The sequence below is a fragment of the Rhodamnia argentea genome, chromosome 9, assembly GCF_020921035.1.
Source record: "Rhodamnia argentea isolate NSW1041297 chromosome 9, ASM2092103v1, whole genome shotgun sequence".
NCBI lineage: Eukaryota > Viridiplantae > Streptophyta > Magnoliopsida > Myrtales > Myrtaceae > Rhodamnia > Rhodamnia argentea.
Genome location: NC_063158.1, coordinates 7,414,104 through 7,437,016, shown reverse-complemented (window position 1 = coordinate 7,437,016; position 22,913 = coordinate 7,414,104). Strand labels below are relative to the sequence as shown.

The following is a 22,913-nucleotide window of genomic DNA, read 5'->3' as shown; positions in this document are numbered from 1 at the left end:
ATGTATCAACGCAGTATGTACTTTTTTTTTTTTCTTTTACGACAAACGCACCTTTCTATCCTACATAAATTAATTGAATTATTTTGGCTAAGTTTAATTAGTTATTTTGACTGAGTTTAAATCTAGATAAAATCTTTTTTTAGCATTTGCAGATGCTTTAGACATTGACTCTCTCTAATTTTTTAGCATTTGAAAGTGTAAAACCGCAGGAGTACATGCAAATAATCGGTAAACTTATTGGGCCAATGCCAAGTGTCGTGCTACGTGGCAAGCACAGAGCCAAAAAGAGGTGCCATGAGGCAAGTACCCGAGCAAACACTCTTTCAACTCCGATTTCAACTACTTGTATGTTAGAAAGGACGCTTAAATTGTCCCAAGAGTTCTGAATTTATTGCATTACTAATTCAATCCTGAACTCTTTAATTATGTTAATTGAGTCATAAATTTTTTCATATTTTTATAATTGAGCCAAACCGATTAATTTTAGTCGAAAATTGCTAATGTTGACGTTAGCAATCTTACGTGGTACGACGAGAAAAGTGTCAAAAAAGTTATAATTTTATTTTATTGATGCCAATTCAGTTCTAAACCTTTTATCGGTGCCAATTCAGTCCTAAATCTTTTGTATTGATGCCAATTCAGTCATAAATTTTTTATTAATGCCAATTCGGTTCTAACCTTTTTGTATTTGTGCCATTTTAGTCATAAACTTTTTGCATTTGTGTTAATTGAGTCAATCTGGAAAAATTTAATCGAAAAATCATTAACGTGGATATCGGTTGTCCTACATAACATGGTTGGCGCCAAAGTGGATATTTTTTAATATTTTTTTAATATTTTTAATAATATTTTAATGCTTGAGAGAAAAGAAAAAGAAGAAAAAATGGAAATATTTATTAAAATTTATTTAAAAAATATCGAAAAAATATAAAAAAATATTCAAGTCGGCGTTAGTCGTGCCACATAGAACAATCAACGTCCACGTCGGTGAATTTTCGATCGAAATTGGTCGGATTGACTCAATTTACACAAATACAAAAGTTTTAGGATTGAATTGGCACCAATGAAAGGTTTTTGATTTAATTGGCATAATGTAAAATGTTTAGGATTGAATTAGCACAAATGCAAAAGGTTTAGGATTGAATTGACACAATGCAATAGGTTTATGACTAAATTAGCATAAATGCAATAAATTAAAGACTTTTTATGACATTTTTTCCATGGCACCGCTGATGTTGACGTGGATATTTCTAATATTTTTATTGATTTTTTTTCTTTTCATATCATTGCATGTGCCCGGTAGGCGAAGCATGAGCGAGGGTCGCCCTTGGCCCACAAGTAAGGCCTGGCGGAGTCAACTCTCGCTTAGGCGAGGCTAGTCCTCGCCGGCCATGGCCATAGGCCATGGAAGGAAAAACATGAAAAAAAGAAAGAAAAAAATTCAAAAATGTTGTAAATTTTTTTCTTTAAAAATCGATGTTAGTGCCGGTCATGTCATGTAGTATGGCCGACTACATTAGCAATTTTCAGCCTAAATTGGCTAGATAGACTCGATTGGACCAATATAAAAATATTTAGGACTAAATTGGTCCAATTGAAAAATTTAAAACTGAATTGATACAGATGCAATAGGTCTAGAATTTTTTTTTTTTAAACTTTTTCCTTGTTGGATGAGTTGCTAAATGTACCTTGTTTACAATAAACATATACACTATCATTCATGGTGTAATTAGTTTAACGAGTGAGGATGTTTGCCAAATATCAATATGTCACGTGATATAGACTTTAATTAATAGTGCTCACCAATGAATAAATAGTTGGAACCAAAAGGATGAAGAAACTTTAAAGGTTTTGATGAGAAGATTACTCAAATGCACAAATGAGAGTAATATTCAAAATGCCTTTTGAACAAGCTTACATGGAGAAAATATACAAGCTTAACTCTAAGCTTTTGCTTTGTACTCTCAACACTCTCAATATCTAGTTGTCCACCCTTGTCTTTCTCGGTCGACCATGCTTGCCGACTTCACAAAAGAAATAGGAGAATTTGGGGAAAAGTGTCAAAAAAGTCCCAAACCTATTGCATGGTGTCAATTCAGTCATAAAATTTTTGCATTGGTATCAATTCGGTCATAAAATTTTTGCATTGGTATCAATTCAGTCCCAAACCTTTTATTGATGCCAATGTAGTCATAAACCTTTTGGTATTTGTGTCAATTCAGTCTTAAATCTTTTATATTTGTATCACTTGAGTCAATCCAGTTAATTTAGATCGAAAATCGCTGGCATGGACTTCAATTATCTTATGTGGCACGGCTGGCTCTAACGTTGCATTTTTTAATATCATTTTAATATTTTAAGTATTTTTAATTTTTTTTTGTTTTTCCTTCTTTTTTCTTTTCTTGCAATTTGTACACGGCTGGTTGTAACTCCATTAGTTTTTTTTTTTTGTTTTTTATTCTTTTTTTATTCTCGCCGGCTGACCCCTACCGGCCCTAGGCCGGGGTCGCGATGCCCTCGCCGGCGCCAACCGTGCCACGTAGGACAACCGACGTCCACGTCGGTGATTTTCGATCAAGATTGGTTAGATCGACTCAATTAATACAAATACAAAAAGTTTTAGGATTGAATTGGCACAAATACAAAAAAAATTTATGACTAAATTGGCACCAATAAAAGGTTTAGGACAGAATTGACACCGATGCAAAATGTTTAGGACTGAATTGGTACCAATAAAATATTTATGACTTAATTGATACAAATATAATATGTTTAGGATTTTTGACACTTTTCTCGAAGAATTTGCTTTGATGAGCCCATTTACTTGTCAATGGCGGTTTCAAAGGGCATTCATGGTGTTAATTTAGACAGTAAATTCGGATTTTGAATGCTACTTTGTCTTCAAGACTAGTTGGGTTCTTATCTTGATAACCCCTTTTTGCACCAATCTTCTCGTACTCTATCACCGTCTGCCAAGTAGAAATCAGCGTGCAAAGTGAAACTATTATTCTTATCTCTAACATGGATAAGATCAAAACAGACCAAGACATTGACCTTGGAGAAGGGGCACATATGCATTGACCTGGTCCCCCGCAGGCCCGTGGGCAATACGAAACTCCCTTGGAGAAGGTGCAAATATGCATTGACCTGGTCCCCCACAGGCCCTTGGGCAATACGAAACTCCCACATTTATTTATAATTTTCTTCTCGAACTGATATATAAGGCCACCCTCAGTCTAATTATCTCAATCCAAGCCTTCAAACTAATCCCCACGACAATTTCTTCTACAGCCTCTCTTGTGATTCGAGGTGTCCAATCGGATCTCCGAGATGAGCACGACAATGAAGCCCGTCGCCGCCTTCGCGCTAGGATCCTTGTTCGGAGCGTTTGTGAGCCGAGGGTTCCACTACCGCCACGACCACCACCACCAAGAGTGGAGGAAGCGAGGGTCGCCGTGCCCCCGCCGAGCCAATCAGGAGGACAAAGCTTCTTCTGCTGATTCCGGGATGATGGAGGTGTCGGCGGCCACAACAGTGCCACACACGGCTGTGCAGGGCGCCTAGAGAACATATGCTTAACTCTGGTTAAAACGGTGGAGATTTGTGTCCATCTTTTTGCGGCATGGATTTCTTATTTTGAGTCAAGCCGTGTTATTTAATCCTATACCAATGTGTTAGTAAGGTTGTCCTACTCATGATTTTAGTGGGAGTGCTGTGTTGCCCATGAGAGGTTACATCTGTAATTTCACCTTTCTACCTGTAAGTCTATGTATATGTAAGTGTATTAGGGTCGCTTTCGGGTCCATTACTTATTCTATTCCCTTTTTCTTTGGTTCATGGATCTACTGGACCTGAGGATTAGGGTGTGTTACACTTAATCGTAGGAAATAATTATTCAAAAAATGTTAAATTTATTGTACGGTAGTTAATTCAATCTTAAACATTATCATTGTGCTAATTTAGGCATAAAATTTTCGATTATTTATCAATTTAGTCATAAATCTTTCAATTGTGTCAATTTCGTCACACATTTTGAAGATTTGTCAATTTAGTCCTAAACCTCTTATTTGGATAATTGACCGAAATAACTATATTGATAGATCATCAAAATGTTTAGAACTTAAAAATTTTAGGATTAAATTAGTAAATTATTAAAATATTTAAAACTAAATTAGTACAATCAAAATGTTTACAATGGAATTAACTACAAACAATAAATTTAAGAATTTTTAGGAAATGACCTCGAGCTTCGGGGCAACAAGGATATTTAGAATTAATTTAGTGTCAATTAAAATGTTTAAAATCGAATTAGCCACTCACAATAAATTTAAGAACTTATAGATAATTTTTCTCTTAATCGCCCTTGGCATCCTACGCATGGTGACATATGACGATATATGGATGTTAGGAGTTCGATGCGATGACTCACCCTGACTTGTTCATGTCCCATGGAACCCAATAGTGAAAGATCAGATTAGAAAAGAATTGCCGTCAATTCGATTTCGAGACAATTACATTGAGAATGAGCTATAAAATATACGTATGAAATGTAATTAGTAAAATTAAAGGTTATGCCTTTTTTAGGAGTCTTTCTTTTCTCTCTCTATATAGATCTCTAGGTCATTGTAATAGATATGAAAGAAAGAATACAGAAAATCGAGGAATAATGTTTTTTTCTCAAAAACTCTCTGTGTTAAGAATTATGACTCGTACAATTTTGGAACCATGAAAGTAAAATATCTACAAAAAAAAATCATGAATTAGCACAAAATTTCCTTTTTTTTTTTGGGCTTGACCTGTATGAGTACAAAGTTCAGTTGAATTGAATTAGAAAAGAGGACAAGAAATCGGTTTGCAAGAACATGAAACTATGGTGAGTGATGTAAAAGAAGGGAGAAGGAATTATGAAGTTAGTAATGAGGATGGAGAAACAAATGTGGGGGAAAGCAACGGAGAGAGTGAAAGAGGGGACCTATCACTATAGTATTTTCCATTATGTTAAAGTCAATATTTCTATTAAAGGGAATTCACGACCTAAGTTGATCCATCGTGTAACCTTGGCCTTATTTGGTTCAGCATTGGGAATGAGCATTGGGGCTCTAAAGTCCCTTGGCCAAATGCAAACGGTGTTTGGTTCATTTTTTGTCTCACTTTAAGAAGATGCAATTGCCTTTCAAATGCTCTCCAAAGTTCTTTAGCCCAAAGTACCTCTCGCCAAAGTCCTTTAGCCTAAAGTACCTTTAGGCTAAAGGACTTTTGCGAAATGCAACTAATTTTTTTTTTCTTTTAAATTTGTCACTTTAGTAGACTGCTGCCCATTGACCACTGCAGCCCGTCGCCGCCGACCGCTGTAGCCGATCGCTGCCCGCTGCTGACCATCGCCGCCCGCCCGCCATAGCCGCCGTCGGCCACCGCCACCGCTCACCACCAATCCTCGCCGCTCACAGACCGTCACTCGCCTCCCGATGCCTACCACCGATCGTCGACCATCACCCGCCACTACCGCCCGCCGCCCACCATCGATCGTCGCACACCATCGCTCATCGCCATCGCTACCGCTACCACTGGTTGCCGCCACCGCCGACCGCCGCCTCCCATCATCGCCGACCGCCGTTTTAAAACAAAAAGTAAAAATACTTTACAAAGTTCATTTTTCACCAAACAGCATTTACATCAAAATTATTTTTCATTGTGTTTTTAAAATACATTTTACCAAACACTACTTGCATTTTGAAAAAGGCCTTTAGCTCAAAGGTATTTGTATTTTCTCAAAGTCCTTTGATCAAATGCTGAACCAAATAGGCCTCTTTTTTTAGCATGCCAAGATCTTCCCTAAGTAGACAGTTGACTATACACTTAAATTAAACAAACTAACATAATGTGTTAAGTTGAGTACGTTGCACCATGAAGTTTCCTTCCGAAATAGATCTGGTGGTTGTTTCCATCGAGCCAACAGAACAAACAAAGGAAAATTTGCTAATTGTGTCGTTCCCGGCTTGGGAAGCGACTTTATAAAATTGTAGGAAAGTGAAATTGCCCATCACATGCCTAAACAGTTGCCCAATCACGTGGGCCTAAACAGTGAGAATTAGGATAACAGTCACAAATTCAGACGCATCTCAAGTCTTTTAACTTTATTTGATAAGTACGAAGCGTGAGAAAGGGCAACCAGTGTAATTATTCCCTTCAGGCATTAACCAAAAGACGTCACACCCATTATCAAATGTTTGGTCTGAAGTCATAATCACGCGATCTCTCCGTCGGTATGCGACAAAAGTCGGGCAATCTCTCACCAAATGCTTAGAAACCAAATTGTTCAGAGATTCCTTGAAAAAAACGTGTTTGAACATATGATCTTGCGAAAGACGGAGCGACCTTTTTTACCACTCTTGATGGCTTGGATTTGTCATCTCGAAAGCAAATCGACGGCTGAACTATTAGGTAACCGATGAATCCTTAGGCGATGAGTAATCATAACCATAATTTCTTATTAATTTATTCAATTTTTATCGGAGTCTTGAGAGAATCGAAACTTGATTTGTCCATGTATATGTTGTTCTTGGTATAGCCATCACCGCATTGACTAAATAGTATTTGGTCTAAGCACGTAATTAGAGATTGAAAGCAGGATTATTCAAACTATAACTTTGATTTTTCCACTCGGTTTGGAGCTAGCAATACCTATAAAAGTACAAAGAAAAAAAAAGAAAGGGAAAAATAAGCTCAATCTTAGTCCACGACCCCACCCAAGTAGATCCATCGTTGTCGTATATAAGGACCACTCAAGAAATTGTTATGTACAAAAAGAAAGCCATGCCAAAACGGAGTGTAAAAGCAGCGGTCATCGGAGCCGGCATGTCGGGTCTGGTCGCAGCCCGAGAGCTCCGTCGAGAAGGACATCAGGTGGTGGTCTTCGAAAAGGGCAGCGAAGTTGGGGGCACGTGGGTCTATGACCCCCGGGTTGAGTCCGATCCGTTGGGCCTCGATCCGGCTCGTGAGGTCGTCCACAGCAGCATGTACAAGTCGCTCCGGGTGAACCTCCCGAGGCCAATCATGGGCTTCTCGGACTACCCGTTCGAAGCGAAACTGAGTGTCGGGGTTGATCCGAGGCCGTTTCCGGGTCACGAGGAGGTGCTCCGGTTCCTGCAGGGTTTCGCGGAGGATTCCGGGGTGGTCGAGCTGGTCCGATTCGAGCACGAAGTGGTTCGGGTCGAGCGAGTCGTCGAGGAGAGGAATGACGAGTGGGTCGTGGAGTGGCAGACGCGGGACGGCGAAGTGCGCGCGGAGGTGTTTGAGGCCGTGGTTGTCTGCAATGGCAAGTATACCGAGCCAAGGCTAGCTGAATTTCCAGGTACGTATCACGACCGTCTTTGCATTGCTCCCATTCTTTCCTTTTGATTTCATTGTTTTTCCCAAGTAATTCGGCTATCAGAATTTCCTTATCTGCAAAAAAAAAGACAATGCAGATAATACACAAGATACACATCCGACAATAAATCATGTCTACATCTTGCACCGCGTTGTTTGTCGTGTTTCAATTGTTTACAAACGGTACAAGAAGATACCTCACTTTAAATGTTAAATCAATATATTTCGAAAATAAATTTTGGTAACCAATATTTTCAAGGCACTCGTTAAAAATAGACGGTTACATAAAAAAAAAAAAATTCTAGCTTTTAGTGAGCTACTTTTGCCATATTTCCACTAATATTTTGAAATAATTTAAGATATTTTCTCGTTATATACGCTTGACAAAAATTTTAAGTACTATGAAAAAGGCTCTTCCCAATGTTAGGACTATTGGTTCTCGAGTTGTCCTTCTTTTTAGCTAAGTCATGCCTACCTTGCAACGTGCCGCAGGTAGAAGTACTTGGGGAGGAGAACAAATACACAGCCATAACTATCGGGTCCCTGAACCATATAAAGATAAGGTACGAAGTTCTATGTACGTACGAATTTTTTCGTGCCAATGAATTTCAATAAAAGCTGGTAAATGTACAAAACTTGTTCGTTAAAGGATTAACTGCTGAATTTCCGAGTACCTTGTTGGCAACTTAACAGCATTTTTATGAAATGATCTTTTTTTTTTCTTCATAATTTGCGAACTAGCAATTTTTTTTTTACCAACTTACCAATCTTTAATGGCATAAAGTACTAGCTCTTCAAATTTACTAGCTCTTATATGAAGTTACCAAATGTAAATTACAGTAATGTACCAACTTTTATCGGATTAAATTATTAGCTAATATTGAAGTATCAACTCTTAATTGATTTTCTTACTAACGTTTAGTAGTTGTTATATTTTACCAACAATTCAATTGAGGTCGGTAATTGTAAGGAAAGTAGGCAATCATTTTAATTGAGGTTAGTAATTTTTAAAAATAATTAGTAAGCAACGGAATAAACAACTCAATGAGAGTTGATAATCCCAAACTTAGTTAGCAATTTAATTGAAGAAAGATTGGTAAGCCGTACAAATAAAGGTTAGTCGGGAAATCTAAGCTATTAATAAGAAAGGTAAATATACGTTGATCAATGGTAAAGGAAGTATTTTTTTTTTTATTTTTGTCAAAGATTGGAGAAGTTGGTATTCTAATTTTTTTTTAACATTAGTAACTAGCTCAAAAAAGAATTAGTAACGCAAACATAGCTTGTAACTTAATCGAAGAAAAGTTATTAATCACTCTAAATGAGATTGGTAATTTTTAAGAAGAGTCAGTATATTTAGAACGTTGATAAGTATTGCCAAGAAAAGTGGTAACTCAATATAAAAGTTGGTAACTAGAAAAGAAAAAAAAAAACTGGGTAAACAACTTAAAAAAGAGTTGGTAACTCGAAATCGTTTGACAACTTAATTGAAGAAAAGTTGGTGAACCACTCAAATCAAAATTGATATTTGTGTAAAATAGTCGATAAATTTCTGATGTAGTAAGAATGATAAGTTACAATTTGGCAAGAAGCGCTCATATTTCTCTAATTCATATTCTTTTGTTATTCGGGAACCGAAAAAGAATAGAACTCTATTTGATAATGGCAGTTAATTTTTCTATTCTCGAGAACAAATCAATGACTAAGGAATAGAATTGGAACAGAAACAAGAAGCAAAAAAAAAAAAAAAAAAAATCTACTTCTCAATTTTCGGGAATGGAAATATAAAAAAATTATTTCTGCTCAGAAATTATTTTTGAGAACATAATTTTTGCAAAACAGGCCCTAAATGAATGTCGGTAACAAAGTTGAATAAAAATTGGTAACAAAAAACTGGTCAGTAACTTGGTCGAAGAAAATTGGGTCACCGCTCTACCAAAGATCGATAATTTCTAAAAATAGATGCTAAATTTGATGGGTTGGTAAATGCGATAAATAATAATAAGTAACTGAAAAGGAAAGTTAGTAAATTTGAAAGGAGAAAAAGAAAGTTGTAAGCAACTCAATAAGAGATAATAAATCAATACTAGTTAGCAATGCAATGGGAAAAAAACCCAGTAAGTCACATAACAAAAATGGGTAAAATACATAAAGAGTTGATAAATTTAAGGTGTTTGTAATAAAGACACATAAAAGTTGGTAACAGATTACAAAGTTGATAAATAAAAACGACACCAAATAAACATTGGCAAGTAATGCAGGATTAATTGATGATTTAATCGGTAATTACTTAGTAATTCACTCAAATAAAAACAGGTAAGTTCACACTACACACTACAGTTGATAAGTTTAAAGAGTTGGTAAGAAATGTATAAAAATTCATAAAAGATGAGAAAAATTGGTATTGCAAACTTAGTAATTTCTTTAAAGTGTGGAGTTACCAACAAGCGAACGGTAATTGTTTTTTACAACAGTTCTTACACTTACCAACTTTTTTAAAATCTATTGGCAAGGAAAAAAGAATCCCCTTTTTTGTACGCAGTATTAGAATTATCCTGTTTTTCAACCCCTTTTCTGGTTATGAACATTATCCCGCATCTTTCAATGATGAAACTATCTTAGTTGGTCGAACAATGTAATTTCTTTGCTACTTAATTGGGGTCAAAATTTTCTCATGAATATACAGATTGTAGTGATCATTGGAAATGGACCAAGCGCGGTCGACATTGCGAAAGACATCTTACATGTCGCGAAAGAAGTTCACCTAGCCTCAAGAGAAACCACCAAGTTTAAGATTCATGATGGCCTATATCAACATTCCCCGGTATTGTAATGTTATTTTTCCGCTCCGATGATGTTATTTCTAGCATTGAAACAATTGGCCAAAACTATTCTGATCGCGACATGACTCGTCAAAAACGTCGTTTGTTTACGCATAGATTGATTATGCCGAAGACAATGGCAAAATAGTCTTCCGAGATGGATCATCGATGCGTGCAGATGCTATCATCCATTGTTCTGGGTATGGACAGTATGTTTTTCCAATACGTACATATGTCCCGCCCAGCACACATGTATATTGGAATTTTTATTTTTATTGGTATTTTTCTTTCTTCTCAGGTACAAGTATCACTTCCCATTTCTCAAGACAAATGGAATTGTGAACGTGGATGATAATCGCGTCGAACCTTTGTATAAACAAGTTTTCCCGCCTGCGCTAGCTCCGTGGCTCTCTTTCATCGCCATACCATATCGGGTATGCGATTTAGCCCAAGTAAAAAAAATTCTTAGGGAAGAAAAAACAATTCTGAAGGAAACATTAGATGTTTATATTTTCCGAGAATATATCAACTCGATGAATGATATATTTGGCCAAAAAAATTTTTGGGACGTTTTATTAGTAGGGTTTAGCTTTTGTGACTTTCATCTATTTTGACATGCCAACAGACAATTGCAATTCTCCTCAGCGAGTTACAATCAAGGTGGGTAGCAAAAATTTTATCCGGGAAAATACTGTTGCCAAGTAAAGAAGAGATGACGTCATCGGTTCAAGAATATTACCAACGGATCGAGGCGGTCGGATGGCCCAGGCGTCATACTCACAGGCTTCAATTGGAAAAGGTACCTACACGAAGAAAACCAATCGCACTTCTCATTTAAGTACATCAACCCCAATTTCATTTCGAAATTGAACAATGAGAAAATAGAGAAATCTCCATGAATTGGACATTTTAACGTATCGAAATCTTGGCATTCGTTTCTTCGAGTATTGTTACTTATCAGGTTAATTAGACTCCGGGACCTTAACAAAACGCTAATTAAGTCTACCATTTTCATTGGAAGTGATCGTTTTTTGGAGAATATTTTTCAAATCACTTATTCTTCGCGAAATAAATGGAGCCTATACATAATCATCTTCCTACCCCTTTTTGTTTTTGTTTTTGTTTTTGGCAGTTTGATTATGAGAATTGGCTTGCTGGAGAGTTGGGGCTACCGCCACTAGAGAGATGGAGACAAAATATGTATTTTACATCGTTGAATCTTCTGATGATGTTTGGCGCAAATCTGCGAGACACTTGGGATGTTGAGAAATGGATGCAAGGAGAAGGAGGAGAAGAAGAAGAGGAGGAGGAGGAGGAGGAGGAGGACAACATTAATTGCAGTTTGGAATGCTAGAAGTCCTAGAAACTAGGATACTTCATGTGGGGAGCAATTTATGGAATCTATTTGCTATCTCCCTTTAATCATTTGTCTGCTTTCTCTTCAGCTTGTTTATGCCCAAGGTAATCTATGGTCGTCCATGACTTTCACGATGCCAATTACATAATTGAAAAGTTTAGATCAAGATTATCCACCGGACGAAAAGTTGATGTGACTTTTCTAGGGGAAAATTGTTCAATCAACTATAAAACTTATTGTACGAATTCAAATTCAGTTATAAACTTTTTCATTTTGCCAATTGAGTCATGCGCAGAATTATAATATAGTCTTTTTGGCCAATTTTCACCAATTGGTGACGTGACGGTGCTCCATATAGGATGGCCATTGATGACTGGATTGCCACATTAAATATTTCCAATGGAAATTGACTTGAAGGATTGCATTGAAATTTCGTGCAAAGGTTCATGACTTAATTAGAAAAATAAAAAAGTTTGAACATGAGATGGTATCCGTACAATAGATCTAAGACCAATTGGACAATTTTTTCCCCACTTTTTTGCGACTTCAAAGTCAAAAGCTTCCCTCGTAGATACATCTTTTTTTTTTTTGGTTGAGTTATGAATTGTACTATGTGTTTTGTAGACCTCAATTACTAAGCACTTTGCATTACCAACCTTCCAATTTACATAATACTCACATACTTTCAACGAGAGAACTCACAATTTTTATCTTGTTCAAACATCTTGTGAAAACAGTGTAATCAGATGATTAATTGTTAAAACACAGAATGGGTATATATATAAGAGGTGTAGAGATCTTCTCCTAATTAATCTCTTAATTGATGGAGAGATTTTCTCCCCTGTTACATCTAATCAATCCACTAAGGCTAATTGATCTCCTAATTGATGGAGAGATTTTCTCCATTGATTAATCTATTCCTATAATAAAAAATATACAAATCCGTGATACAATCAATACTCCCCCCTCAAGATTGAGCGTGGAGATCACGGACGAGCTTGCAAATCAAATGATGAAAAATTTCTTTACCCAAGGCCTTTGTCAGAACATCAGCTAATTGGAGCTTAGAGGGAATGTGGGCTGTCTTCAAAGTACCCATTTGAATTTTGTCACGGATGAGATGAAAATCAATTGCTATGTATTTGGTGTGCTCGTGAAATACAGGATTAGAGGCAATGTGAAGCGCTGCTTGATTATCACAGTAAAAAGTGACCGAATGTGCAGGTACTCGAAGATCTTTTAGTAATGCTTGTAACCAAGTTACCTCACAAGTGGGGACACCATGGCACGATATTCAGCTTCGGCGGAAGAGCGAGAAACCATGTGTTGTTTCTTAGTTTCCCAGGAGAGATGATTGTCACCAAGAAACATAATATAACTAGTAATGGAACGTCGGGTGATGAGACAGGCATCGCAATCGGCATCACAATAAGCCCTTAGTTGTAATGCAGTAGAGGAGGATAAAAAAATTACAGTTTCTACTGCCTTCTTGATGTAGCGAACGACCCGTAAAATAGCCTGCTAATGAGGCCCTCGGGGAGAGCTCATGTGTCGACTCAAGATGTTAATGGCAAAAGTAATGTCGAGTTGAGTGATGGAGAGATATAATAAACACTCAACTAAGCGACGATAGGTCGTCGGATCTAAGAGGGGTGTACCACTGTCTGTAACAAGTTTGATATTGGTTTCCATAGGAAAATAAATGGGACGACTACCCAAGAGACCCACATCTTTGATGATGTCCAATGCATATTTCCGTTGAGAAAGGTATATATCTTCTTTGGCACAAGCCACTTCGATGCCAAGGAAATATTTTAAGTGTCCCAAATCTTTCATCTGAAATTATGAGTTAAGATAACGCTTCAAAAGATTTATAGCAGCTGGGTCTCCTCGGTGATGACAATGTTGTCGACATACACAAGTATGACCATGAAAGATGAGGGTCGACAAGATGTAAATAAGGAGTAACCAGCTTTAGATTGGGAGAAACCGGTAGCTATGAGAGCATTGGATAGCTTAGAAAACCAATTTCGTGAAGCCTATTTCAACCCATAAAGTGATTTGCGAAGACGACAAACCCAATGCTCCCCCTATTTAGCAAATCCGGGTGAAATTTTCATGTAAACCATTTTGGCCAAATCCCCATGAAGAAAATCATTGTTAACATCCATTTGATGTAAGGGCCATCCATGTATAGCAGCAATGGCAAGAAGGCGTTGTACGGTTACTCGTTTGGCCACGAGGGCAAACGTTTCATTATAGTCAATGCCTTCGGTTTGGGTGTAACATTTGGCGACGAGACGAGCTTTGTACCGTTCAATTGAACCATCAGACCTGCGCTTAATCTTATAAACACATTTGCAGCCAATGGGTACCTTCCCTAGAGGAAGATCGGTAATGGACCAGGTTTTATTGAACTCTAAAGCCTTTATCTCAGCAGCCATTGCTTCTTTCCAATTGGGATCCTTGTTTGCCATTGTGAAAGTGGAAGGCTCTTGATCATGGGTTAGAGCGGATAAAAAAATACAATGGGCATGGCTAAAACGAAAATATAAAATAGAAGAGCTTAAGGGGTAAGGTGAACCTAGAGAAACACGCATGAGTGGGTTGGGAGTTGGACGGGAGACATGCGCACGGTAGTAATCACGCAATTTAAGGGGTGGGTGATGATTCCTAGTGGGATGTCGTGGCTGGTTGGATGTGTCACCAAAGTTGGTTGGTGTGGAAGAAGGGATATGTGAAGCCGTAGTTGTGGGAATTGGTGGATCCAAGGTGGATGGAGTTGTGGGGGGAATTGATGGTTCCATAGTGGGTGAGGGTGAAGTCTTAATGGATGGTGAAGTGGGTTCTTAACTGATTGTGTGATTTGGAATGGGGATGGGAAGAACCACGTCTAAAGGGTCGGGAGAAATGGAGGAAGGGGTGATGGCATACGGGAATACGGTTTCGTGTAAAATGACGTCACGACTCGTAAAATATTTGTGGTTGTCGAGATAAAAAAGGAGATAACCCTTTTGTCCTCTTGGATAGCCATGAAAAATACAATGGATGGCACGAGCACCAAACTTGTCATGATGTAAATGACCACAAGAAGTATAACAAAGGCAACTGAAAACTCTAATATTATCATATGTTGGTGGGGTGTTCAATAGCCTTTGAAAAGGGGTGGTACCATTCAATAAAGGGGTGGGTAATTTGTTAATTAAATAAGTGACTGTGAGAATACAATCGCCCCAAAAATGAAGAAGAAGGGAAGCTTGAAAGCGCAAAGCACGAGCCATGGTAAGAAGATGACCATGTTTGCGTTCAACGATGCCATTTTGTTGAGTGGTAGCAACCATGCTATAATGGTGAACAACACCATTAGCAGCCAAAAAAGATTGCATGGATCGTGAAAAAAATTTTGGAACCATTATCGGTGGATAAAATTTTAATGGAACGAGTATATTGAGTAGCAATGTGCGCCCATAAAAAGCAAATAATGTTTTAAGTCTCACTTTTGAATTTCATAAGAAATGTCCAAGTACAACGAGAAAAATCGTCAACAATTGTGAGAAAATAACGAGCACAAGATAAAGTGGGGGAATAAGATCCCTAAATATCGCAATGAATTAATTCAAAAGGTTCAATACTAGTAATATAATTACGAGGAAAAGACAACCGACGGTGTTTAGCAAGTGGAAAAATCTCACAAAGCGGGGTAGGGATATGGGAAGAGAAAGATAACGTATCCCGTAATGCCATGATAGTGGTATAGGATGGGTGGCCAAGCCATTTGTGCCATAACTCACGAGTGTAGGATGACGATGCAAAAGATTGTGGATGTGATGTTGTTTGTAGATAGTAAAGACCACCACTAGCATGACCCCGTCCAATCTTCGTCCCCATTGAGCGATCCTGGAGAATACAATAAGAAGAATAAAAGGTTATAGACACATTTAGTTTACAGGCAAGTTGTTGAACCGAAAGCAAATTATACTTAAAAGATGAGGCACATAAGACATTAGTGAGGGTAAGATGAGGATGAATAAGGACAGAGCCCACCATGGTGATGGGAACCGTGTGACCGTTTGGGACGCTAATGGATGTAGAAGGCGGGGCATGAACATGGGTAAGCAAATGAGGGAGGTAAGTGACATGATCGGTCGCTCCCATGTCAAGGATCCAAATAGAGGAATCATGTATTGTAAGGGAAAGGCAAAGAGAAATACCCGTGAGGTTAGCTGTTGGCTGTACGGTTACCTCATTGATCAAGTGAAAAACTTGCTGATACTATTCGACAAGAAATGAGTTCACCGCAGGAGTGGCCGAGGACATGGTGGATGGTAGTAGGGGCGCAGCCACGGTGTCCCGACATGGTTGAGAACATCAAGCAGCTCAATAATGAGGAGGATAGCCATTAAGTTTGTAACAGACATCCCGAGTGTGACCAGTAAAATGGCAATAAATGCACCGTTCTTTAGAACGTTGACGCTGATTAGTGGACTGTAGTCCGGTGGCTGCATTAACAGATCTAGCAGAAGCATCACCCATGGTGGGCATGACGAGTAAGGCAGATCCTTTAACCATGGCATTGGGTGATTGAAGAAGTCGTTGCAATTCATCTTGAAGGATGAGAAAATAGGTGCAGCCCAGAGAGGGAAGAGGATCCTGAAGCAAGATCCGACTTCGTATTGGTGCATATACATCATTCAAACCCATTAAGAATTGCATCAGTTGGTGATTCCGGTAATGGGTGGAAAAAGTGTTATAAGCACCATAAGTGCAAGAAGGTATATACACCAAGGTACCCAATTCATGCCAATAAGCCTTCAAGGCATTGAAATATTTGGAGACCGAATTGTTGTTTTGTTGCAAAGTAGCAATGGTACGCTTAAGTGCGAAAATGTGTGGGCCGTTTGAAGGAGAGAAACGGTCATAAAGGTCATTCTAAACGGCAGCAGCGGAATCAACATAGAGAACAGAAGCAGCAAGATCACGATGGATGGAGTTCGGGAGCCAAGATAGAACTATGTTGTTAACACGGTTCCAAGCTTCGTAACTCGATTCGGTGGTGGCCGGTTTGAAAATGGTGCCATTGACAAATCCCATTTTGTTCTTGGCAAAGAGAGCCATGATAATGGTGCGGCGCCAAGTGGTGTAATTGTCACCAGTAAGGGGATGGCTAGCAAGATTTGTCCCTGGATTATTAGAGGGATGTAGGAAAAAGGGTTCGCAAGGTTGTCGGTAGAGACGACAAAGCTTAAAGAATCTCACATGAAAGCACTAGTGGTAGAACCCTTGTTAAAAAATTGATGGAGATGAAAAAAAAAAAAAACGGAGATTTAAAAAATGCGCTATGATACCATGTGAAAATAGTGTAATCAGATGATTAATTATTAAAACCCGGAATGAGTGTATATATACAAGAGGTGTAGAGATCTTCTCCTAATTGATCTGCTAATTGATGGAGAGATTTTCTCCACTGATACATCTAATCAATCCACTAAGGTTAATTGATCTCCTAATTGATGGAGAGATTTTCTCCACTGATCAATTTATTCCAATAATAAAAAATATACAAATCTGTGATACAATCAATACATCTCCCTATTAAATCCACCTACAATTACTTCTAATCTACTCATGATTTGGACTACTATCTAGCAACAGTGCCAAGGGTGTTACGTGCAAATTTAGATTGATTGAAATTCGCATCATCATGGTTATCGGGGAATTAGAATTCTAATCAATTTCGCTTTCATTACAATACTCCAGTGAGATTGTCATGCATTATGTCATCATCAAACAATGTTTGCTGCGTGCAACTACTGATCGAATCTTATCCTTCGTGATATGGTTTGAGTCCAAACTGATTTAACAAGAAGAGGCAGGCGATTACTTTCTCAAATTGTTCGTGCTTTGTCAGCTTTGATACACCATTTTGATTGATGACATGATTGAATATTTGTGGAGATTATTGTTGTATGCATGGACATCTACATAAAGTGCTTAACATCTACGTTGGATGTTGACCGTGCCACGTAAAATGGCTGGCAATTAGCATGCCTACGAAAGGTCACACTTGTAATTTCACCTTTCTAATTGTATGTCGGTATATATATTAGTGTCACATATGGGTCCATAACTTATTATATTTACCCTTTTTATATGGTTCGTGGATGTAGTGGACTTGAGGATTAGGGTGTGTTACACTTAATCATCGAGATAATTGTCCAAAAAGTCCTAAACCAATAGTACGTTGGTCAATTCAGCCCTAAACATTTTAATTATGGTAATTTAGTCATAAATATTTTGATTATTTGTCAATTTAGTCATAAACATTTCAATTGTGTCAATTTTATCCTAAACATTTTGAAGATTTGTCAATTTAGTCCTAAAACTCTTATTTGGGTAATTGGCCAAAATGGCTACATTGATATCAATCGTCAAAAGGTTTAGGACTAAATTGACACAATTAAAAAGTTTATGATTAAATTAGCAAATCGTCAAAATATTTATGACTAAATTAGTACAATTAATGAACAAAAAAAATTAGTACAATTAAAATGTTTAAAACTGAATTAACCATACCCACAATAAATTTAGGAACTTTTAGATAATTTTTCTCTTAATCGCCCTTGCCATCCCACGCATGGTCATGCGACGATATATGGATGTCAGGAGTTCGATGCGACAAAGTTTTGTGGCTTGATCTGTACGAGTAAAAAGTTGATTTGAATTGAATCAGAAAGAGGACAAGAAATTGGTTTGCAAGAACATGAAACCATGGTGAGTAATGTAAAAGAAGGGAGAAGGAATTATGAAGTTGGCAATGAGGATAGAGAATTAAATGTGGGGAAAGCAACGCAGAGAGTGAAAGAGTGGAGCTATCACTATAGTATTTTCCATTATGTTAAAGTCAATCTTTCTATTAAAGGCTAAACATAAGAGATTATGGTGAAATATTGAGTTAAAAATGGCTATTTACTTGTTCTTTAAAAGAAATGTAGCGATGCCGTACTTAAGAAATTATTATTAAGTACGTTGGGTTCATGTCTGTCCAATATGCTATTACCTTAAGATCATGCGAATCGCATGGGCGATCCACCCAAACGAAAGATTGCGGTGGATTGAGCTTACATGTCTTCGGAGCACTTCCGAATTTTGTCGCTTTTATTATATTCTCTAAGGTGCTTGGCCCAAAAAGGAAGTTCACGACATAAGTTGCTAATTGTGTCATTTCCGGCTTGGAAAGCAACTTCATTAATTCTAGCAAAGTGAAATTGCCCATTTAAACAGTGAGAATTAGGAGAATAATCACGAATTCAAGCTCATCTTATGCACAATATAATTAGCAATATCTATTAAAAGAAAAAGGAAGAAAAAAGGGAAAAATAAGCTCAATTAGTCCACCACCCAAGTGGATTCTGACCCCATTTGGCTCAACATTGGAAATAAGCATTGAGACTCTAAAGTCCCTTGGCCAAATACAAATGGTATTTAGTTCATTTTTTGGCTCACTTTGGGAAGATGCAATTGCATCTCAAATGCTCTCTAGAGGTACTTTGGGCTAAAGGACTCTTGCGAAATGAAACTAATTTTTTTTTTTTAATTTTGTCACCTTCGCTTGCCGCCACCCGCCCGCCCCCCGCAATCGGCCACCCACCCCGCCCTTTGCCGCCGTCGGCCACCGCCAGCTGCCGCCACTCGCTCGCCCTCCGCCGCCGCCCACCGTCCACCGCCATCCGTTGTCGCTCGCGCATTCGCCGATGCCGGCCTTCCGCCGCCCGCCTCGGCCCGGCGTCGCCGTCCGCCCACCGTCACTCGCCACCGCCCGCCGCCGCCCGCCGCCGCCCACCGTCCTCCTGCCTACATCGCCCGTCCGCAGCCCGACCACCACCCGGCCACCGCTTGCCGCCCGCCCGCCGCCTTCCCCCGTTGTCCGTTGCACGTCGGCCGTCGCCTAACACTTGGCCACCGCCCGTCGCCGGCCCTCCCGCGGGCCGCTCCCCATCACCCGCCAATCGCCGCCCCTCGCCGCTAGCCGCTGCTGTCGCCACCGCCGCTTTTTTTTCAAAAAGTAAAAATACTTTACAGAGTTCATTTTTCACCAAACAATATTTACGTCAAAGTTGCTTTCCAAATGTGTTTTTAAAATACATTTTACCAAACAGTACTTGCATTTTGAAAAAGCCTTTAGTACAAAGGTATTTGCATTTTCTCAAAGTCCCTTGGCCAAATGCTGAACCAAACAGGGCCTCCATCATTCTCGTATATAAGGATCTCTAAAGAAAATGTCATGCACAAAAAAGAAACCCATGGCAAAATGGAGCGTGAAAGCAGCCGTGATCGGAGCTGGCATGTCGGGTCTCGTGGCAGCCCGAGAGCTCCGTCGAGAAGGCCACACCGTGGTGGTCTTCGAGAAGGGCAGCAAAGTCAACAGCATGTGGGTCTACGACCCCTGGGTCAAGTCCGATCTGTCGGGCCTCGATCAGGCTCATGAGGTCGTCCACAGCAGCATGTACAAGTCGCTTCGAACAAACCTCCCGAGGCCAATCATGGGGTTCTTGGACTACCCGTTCGAAGCGAAACACGGTGTCGGAGTTGATCCTAGGCCATTTCCAGGTGACGAGGAGATGCTCCGGTTCCCGCGAGGTTTCACGGCGGATTCCGGGGTGGTCAAGCTGGTCTGATTCGAGCATGAAGTGGTTTGGGTCGAGCGAGTCATCGAGGGGAGGAATGAGGAGTGGGATGTGGAGTGGCGGACGCCGGACGGCGAAGTGCGTGCGGAGGTGTTTGAGGCCGTGGTCGTCTGCAATGGCAAGTATACCGAGCCAAGGCTAGCTGAATTTCCAGGTACATATCATAACTTCACAATTGTCCTTGTTTCAAGTACTATGAAAAAGGATCTTCATAATGTTAGGACGATCGGCTCTCGAGTTGTCCTACTTTGAGCTAAGCCGTGCCTACCTTCCAACGTACCGTAGGTAGAAGTACTTGGGGGAGGAGAACAAATATATAGCCATAACTTTCGAGTTCCCGAACCATACAAAGATAAGGTATGACATTCTTTACTCCGAGTCACTCTTCGTGCCAATGAATTTCAATAAATGCTAGCAAGTGTAAAATTTTTCTCATGAATATATCTACCTCAATTCATCGCCTTTTGACAGATTGTAGTGATCATTGGAAATGGACCGAGCGCGATCGACATTGCGAACGACATCCTACACGTCGCGAAAGAAGTTCACCTAGCTTCAAAAGAAGTCACCAAGTTTAAGATTCATGGCGGCCTATACCGACATTCCCCGGTATTGTAAATGTTTTTTTTTTTTCTAGCATCGAAGCAATTGCCCAGAATTATTATTCGGATCATGATGTGACTCGTTGAAAACACAGATTGATTACGCCCAAGATGACGGGAAACTAGTCTTCCAAAATGGATCATCGATACGTGCAAATGCTATCATCCATTGTTCCCGGTATGGACCGTTTGTTTTTCCAATGCTTACTTATGTCCCAGCACACATGTATGTCGATGTTTGTACTTTTGTTGGTATTTTCCTTTATTTGGTATGCCTATTGTTCTTGTTTCTCAGGTACAAGTACCACTTCCCATTTCTCAAAACAAATGGAATCGTGAACATGGACGATAACCGTGTCGCACCTTTGTATAAACACGTTTTCCCGCCCGCGCTAGCTCCGTCGCTCACTTTCATCTTCATACCATGTCGGGTATGCAATTTAGCTGATATGATTTTTTTTTTAACGAGAACAAAAGGAATTCTAAAGGAATTATTATATGTTTATATTTCCGAGAATATATTAATTCGGTAAATGACATATTTTGCAAAAAGAAAAATAGTACTTTTTGGGAATTTTTATTAATAAGGTTTAGCCTTTGTGTGACTTTTATATATTTTGAACTGCGAATAGACTATTTCAACTCTCCTCAGCGAGTTACAATCAAGCTGGGTAGCAAAAATTTTACCTGGGAAATTACTGTTGCCAAGTAAAGAAGAGATGACGTCATCGGTTCAAGAACATTGCCAACAGATCGAGGCGGTCTTATGGCCCAAGCGTCATACTCACAGGCTTCAATTGGAAAAGGTACCTACACGAAGAAACCCACTTGCACTACTAAATTTAGCAAATCAAACCCAATTTCATGTAGAAATTGAACAATAAGAAAATAGAGAAATCTTCATGAATTTGACAATTTAAATTATAGAATCGAGGCATTCGTTTTTTCAATTACTGTAACTTATTTTGTTAATTAGACTCCGAAACCTTATTTAAATGCTAATTGAATTTATCATTTTAATTATCTAACATTTTCCTTCTAGATATATGATCATCATCCTACATTTTTTTTTTTCCGGGCAGTTTGATTATGAGAATTGGCTTGCTGGAGAGTAGGGACTACCGCCACTAGAGAAATGGAGACAAAACATGTTTTCTACTTCGTTGAATCTTCTGATGAGGTTTGGTGAGAATTGGAGAGACACTTGGGATGTTGAGAAATGGATGAAAGAAGAAGAAGAGGAGGAAGGAAAAGAAGAGTCGGACAACATTATTTGCACTTTGGAATGCTATAAGTTGTAGAAACAAGGATGCTGCACGTGGGGAGCAATTTGAGCTCCCATGCAACTTAAGGAATCTATTTGCGATCTTCCTTTATCATTTCTCTGCGTTCTCTTCAGCTCACTTATGCCCTAGGTAATCTATGGTCGTCCATGACTTTCACGACCTCAATTTGAGATCGACGTCGTCGGAATCGCACGACCTTGGGTCTAACTTAGTCGCATATGAGGTAGGGAATCGCTGAGGCAATTGCTGATGTGCGGTCGGTGGTGGTGCTCCTTGCCTTTGAGAGAGAGAGAGAGAGAGAGAGAGAGAGAGAGAGGAGGTTCAGCAGCTGGTGAGGGCGAGATCGAGGAGAGTGGCGGCGACGACGAATGGGCTAGAGCTTGGACATCGAAGTCTAGGGTTTTTAAGAAGGTGGGGCGCAAGAAAATATCGATGGTAGTTCGGGAAAGAAAGTGGCAATTTTGCTATTTTTTTTGTTAAAAGCGAGGACGTAAATTTAATCAACAGAACAAGCGTGCACTGTGCAGTGATAAAGATGTGAAATCTGAAGATGATTATTGAACTTAACCAAAAAAAAAAAAAAACACGAGGAATCTTTTGACATAAACTTTCAAGGGTTAATACAACCAAAACCCCTAAATTATACTCACTGTCACATATTTATTATTATTATTATTTTTTCTGATATCAAAAATCCAAAAGTTGTATCCGTGGAACATATTTACCCTCCGTTATAGTTTTTTTAATCAAAGAAACCATAACGGAGAGTAAATTTGTCACACTTATATAGGTAC

The 22,913-nt window shown here is 39.0% G+C and overlaps 2 protein-coding genes across 2 annotated transcripts; both read left to right on the top strand.

The window, feature by feature from the left end:
• The first annotated feature begins 6,522 nt into the window (after positions 1–6,522).
• LOC115744460 (flavin-containing monooxygenase FMO GS-OX-like 3) lies at positions 6,523–11,820 on the top strand. The gene is made up of 7 exons (XM_030679653.2): positions 6,523–7,351; positions 7,861–7,931; positions 10,055–10,192; positions 10,308–10,390; positions 10,489–10,624; positions 10,816–10,989; positions 11,323–11,820. Exons 1-7 carry the CDS (start codon positions 6,796–6,798, stop codon positions 11,542–11,544), a joined length of 1,380 nt encoding a protein of 459 aa, XP_030535513.2. The 5' UTR covers positions 6,523–6,795; the 3' UTR covers positions 11,545–11,820.
• An 8,021-nt stretch (positions 11,821–19,841) lies between these two features.
• Positions 19,842–22,158, top strand: LOC115733257 (flavin-containing monooxygenase FMO GS-OX5). The gene is given in 8 exon segments (XM_030663919.2): positions 19,842–20,385; positions 20,517–20,530; positions 20,532–20,588; positions 20,703–20,840; positions 20,929–21,011; positions 21,129–21,264; positions 21,466–21,639; positions 21,916–22,158. Coding segments are annotated over 8 exon segments (1,359 nt in total). The 5' UTR covers positions 19,842–19,847; the 3' UTR covers positions 22,135–22,158.
• Positions 22,159–22,913: the final 755 nt, after the last annotated feature.

Bases quoted from the DNA above. Each gene is read 5' to 3' on its own strand.
- LOC115744460 (XM_030679653.2), top strand. From the start codon at position 6,796: ATGTACAAAAAGAAAGCCATGCCAAAACGGAGTGTAAAAGCAGCGGTC. The intron at 7,352-7,860 runs GTACGTATCACG...AACGTGCCGCAG, and splicing joins AAGGCTAGCTGAATTTCCAG to GTAGAAGTACTTGGGGAGGA. The intron at 10,391-10,488 runs GTATGGACAGTA...CTTTCTTCTCAG, and splicing joins GCTATCATCCATTGTTCTGG to GTACAAGTATCACTTCCCAT.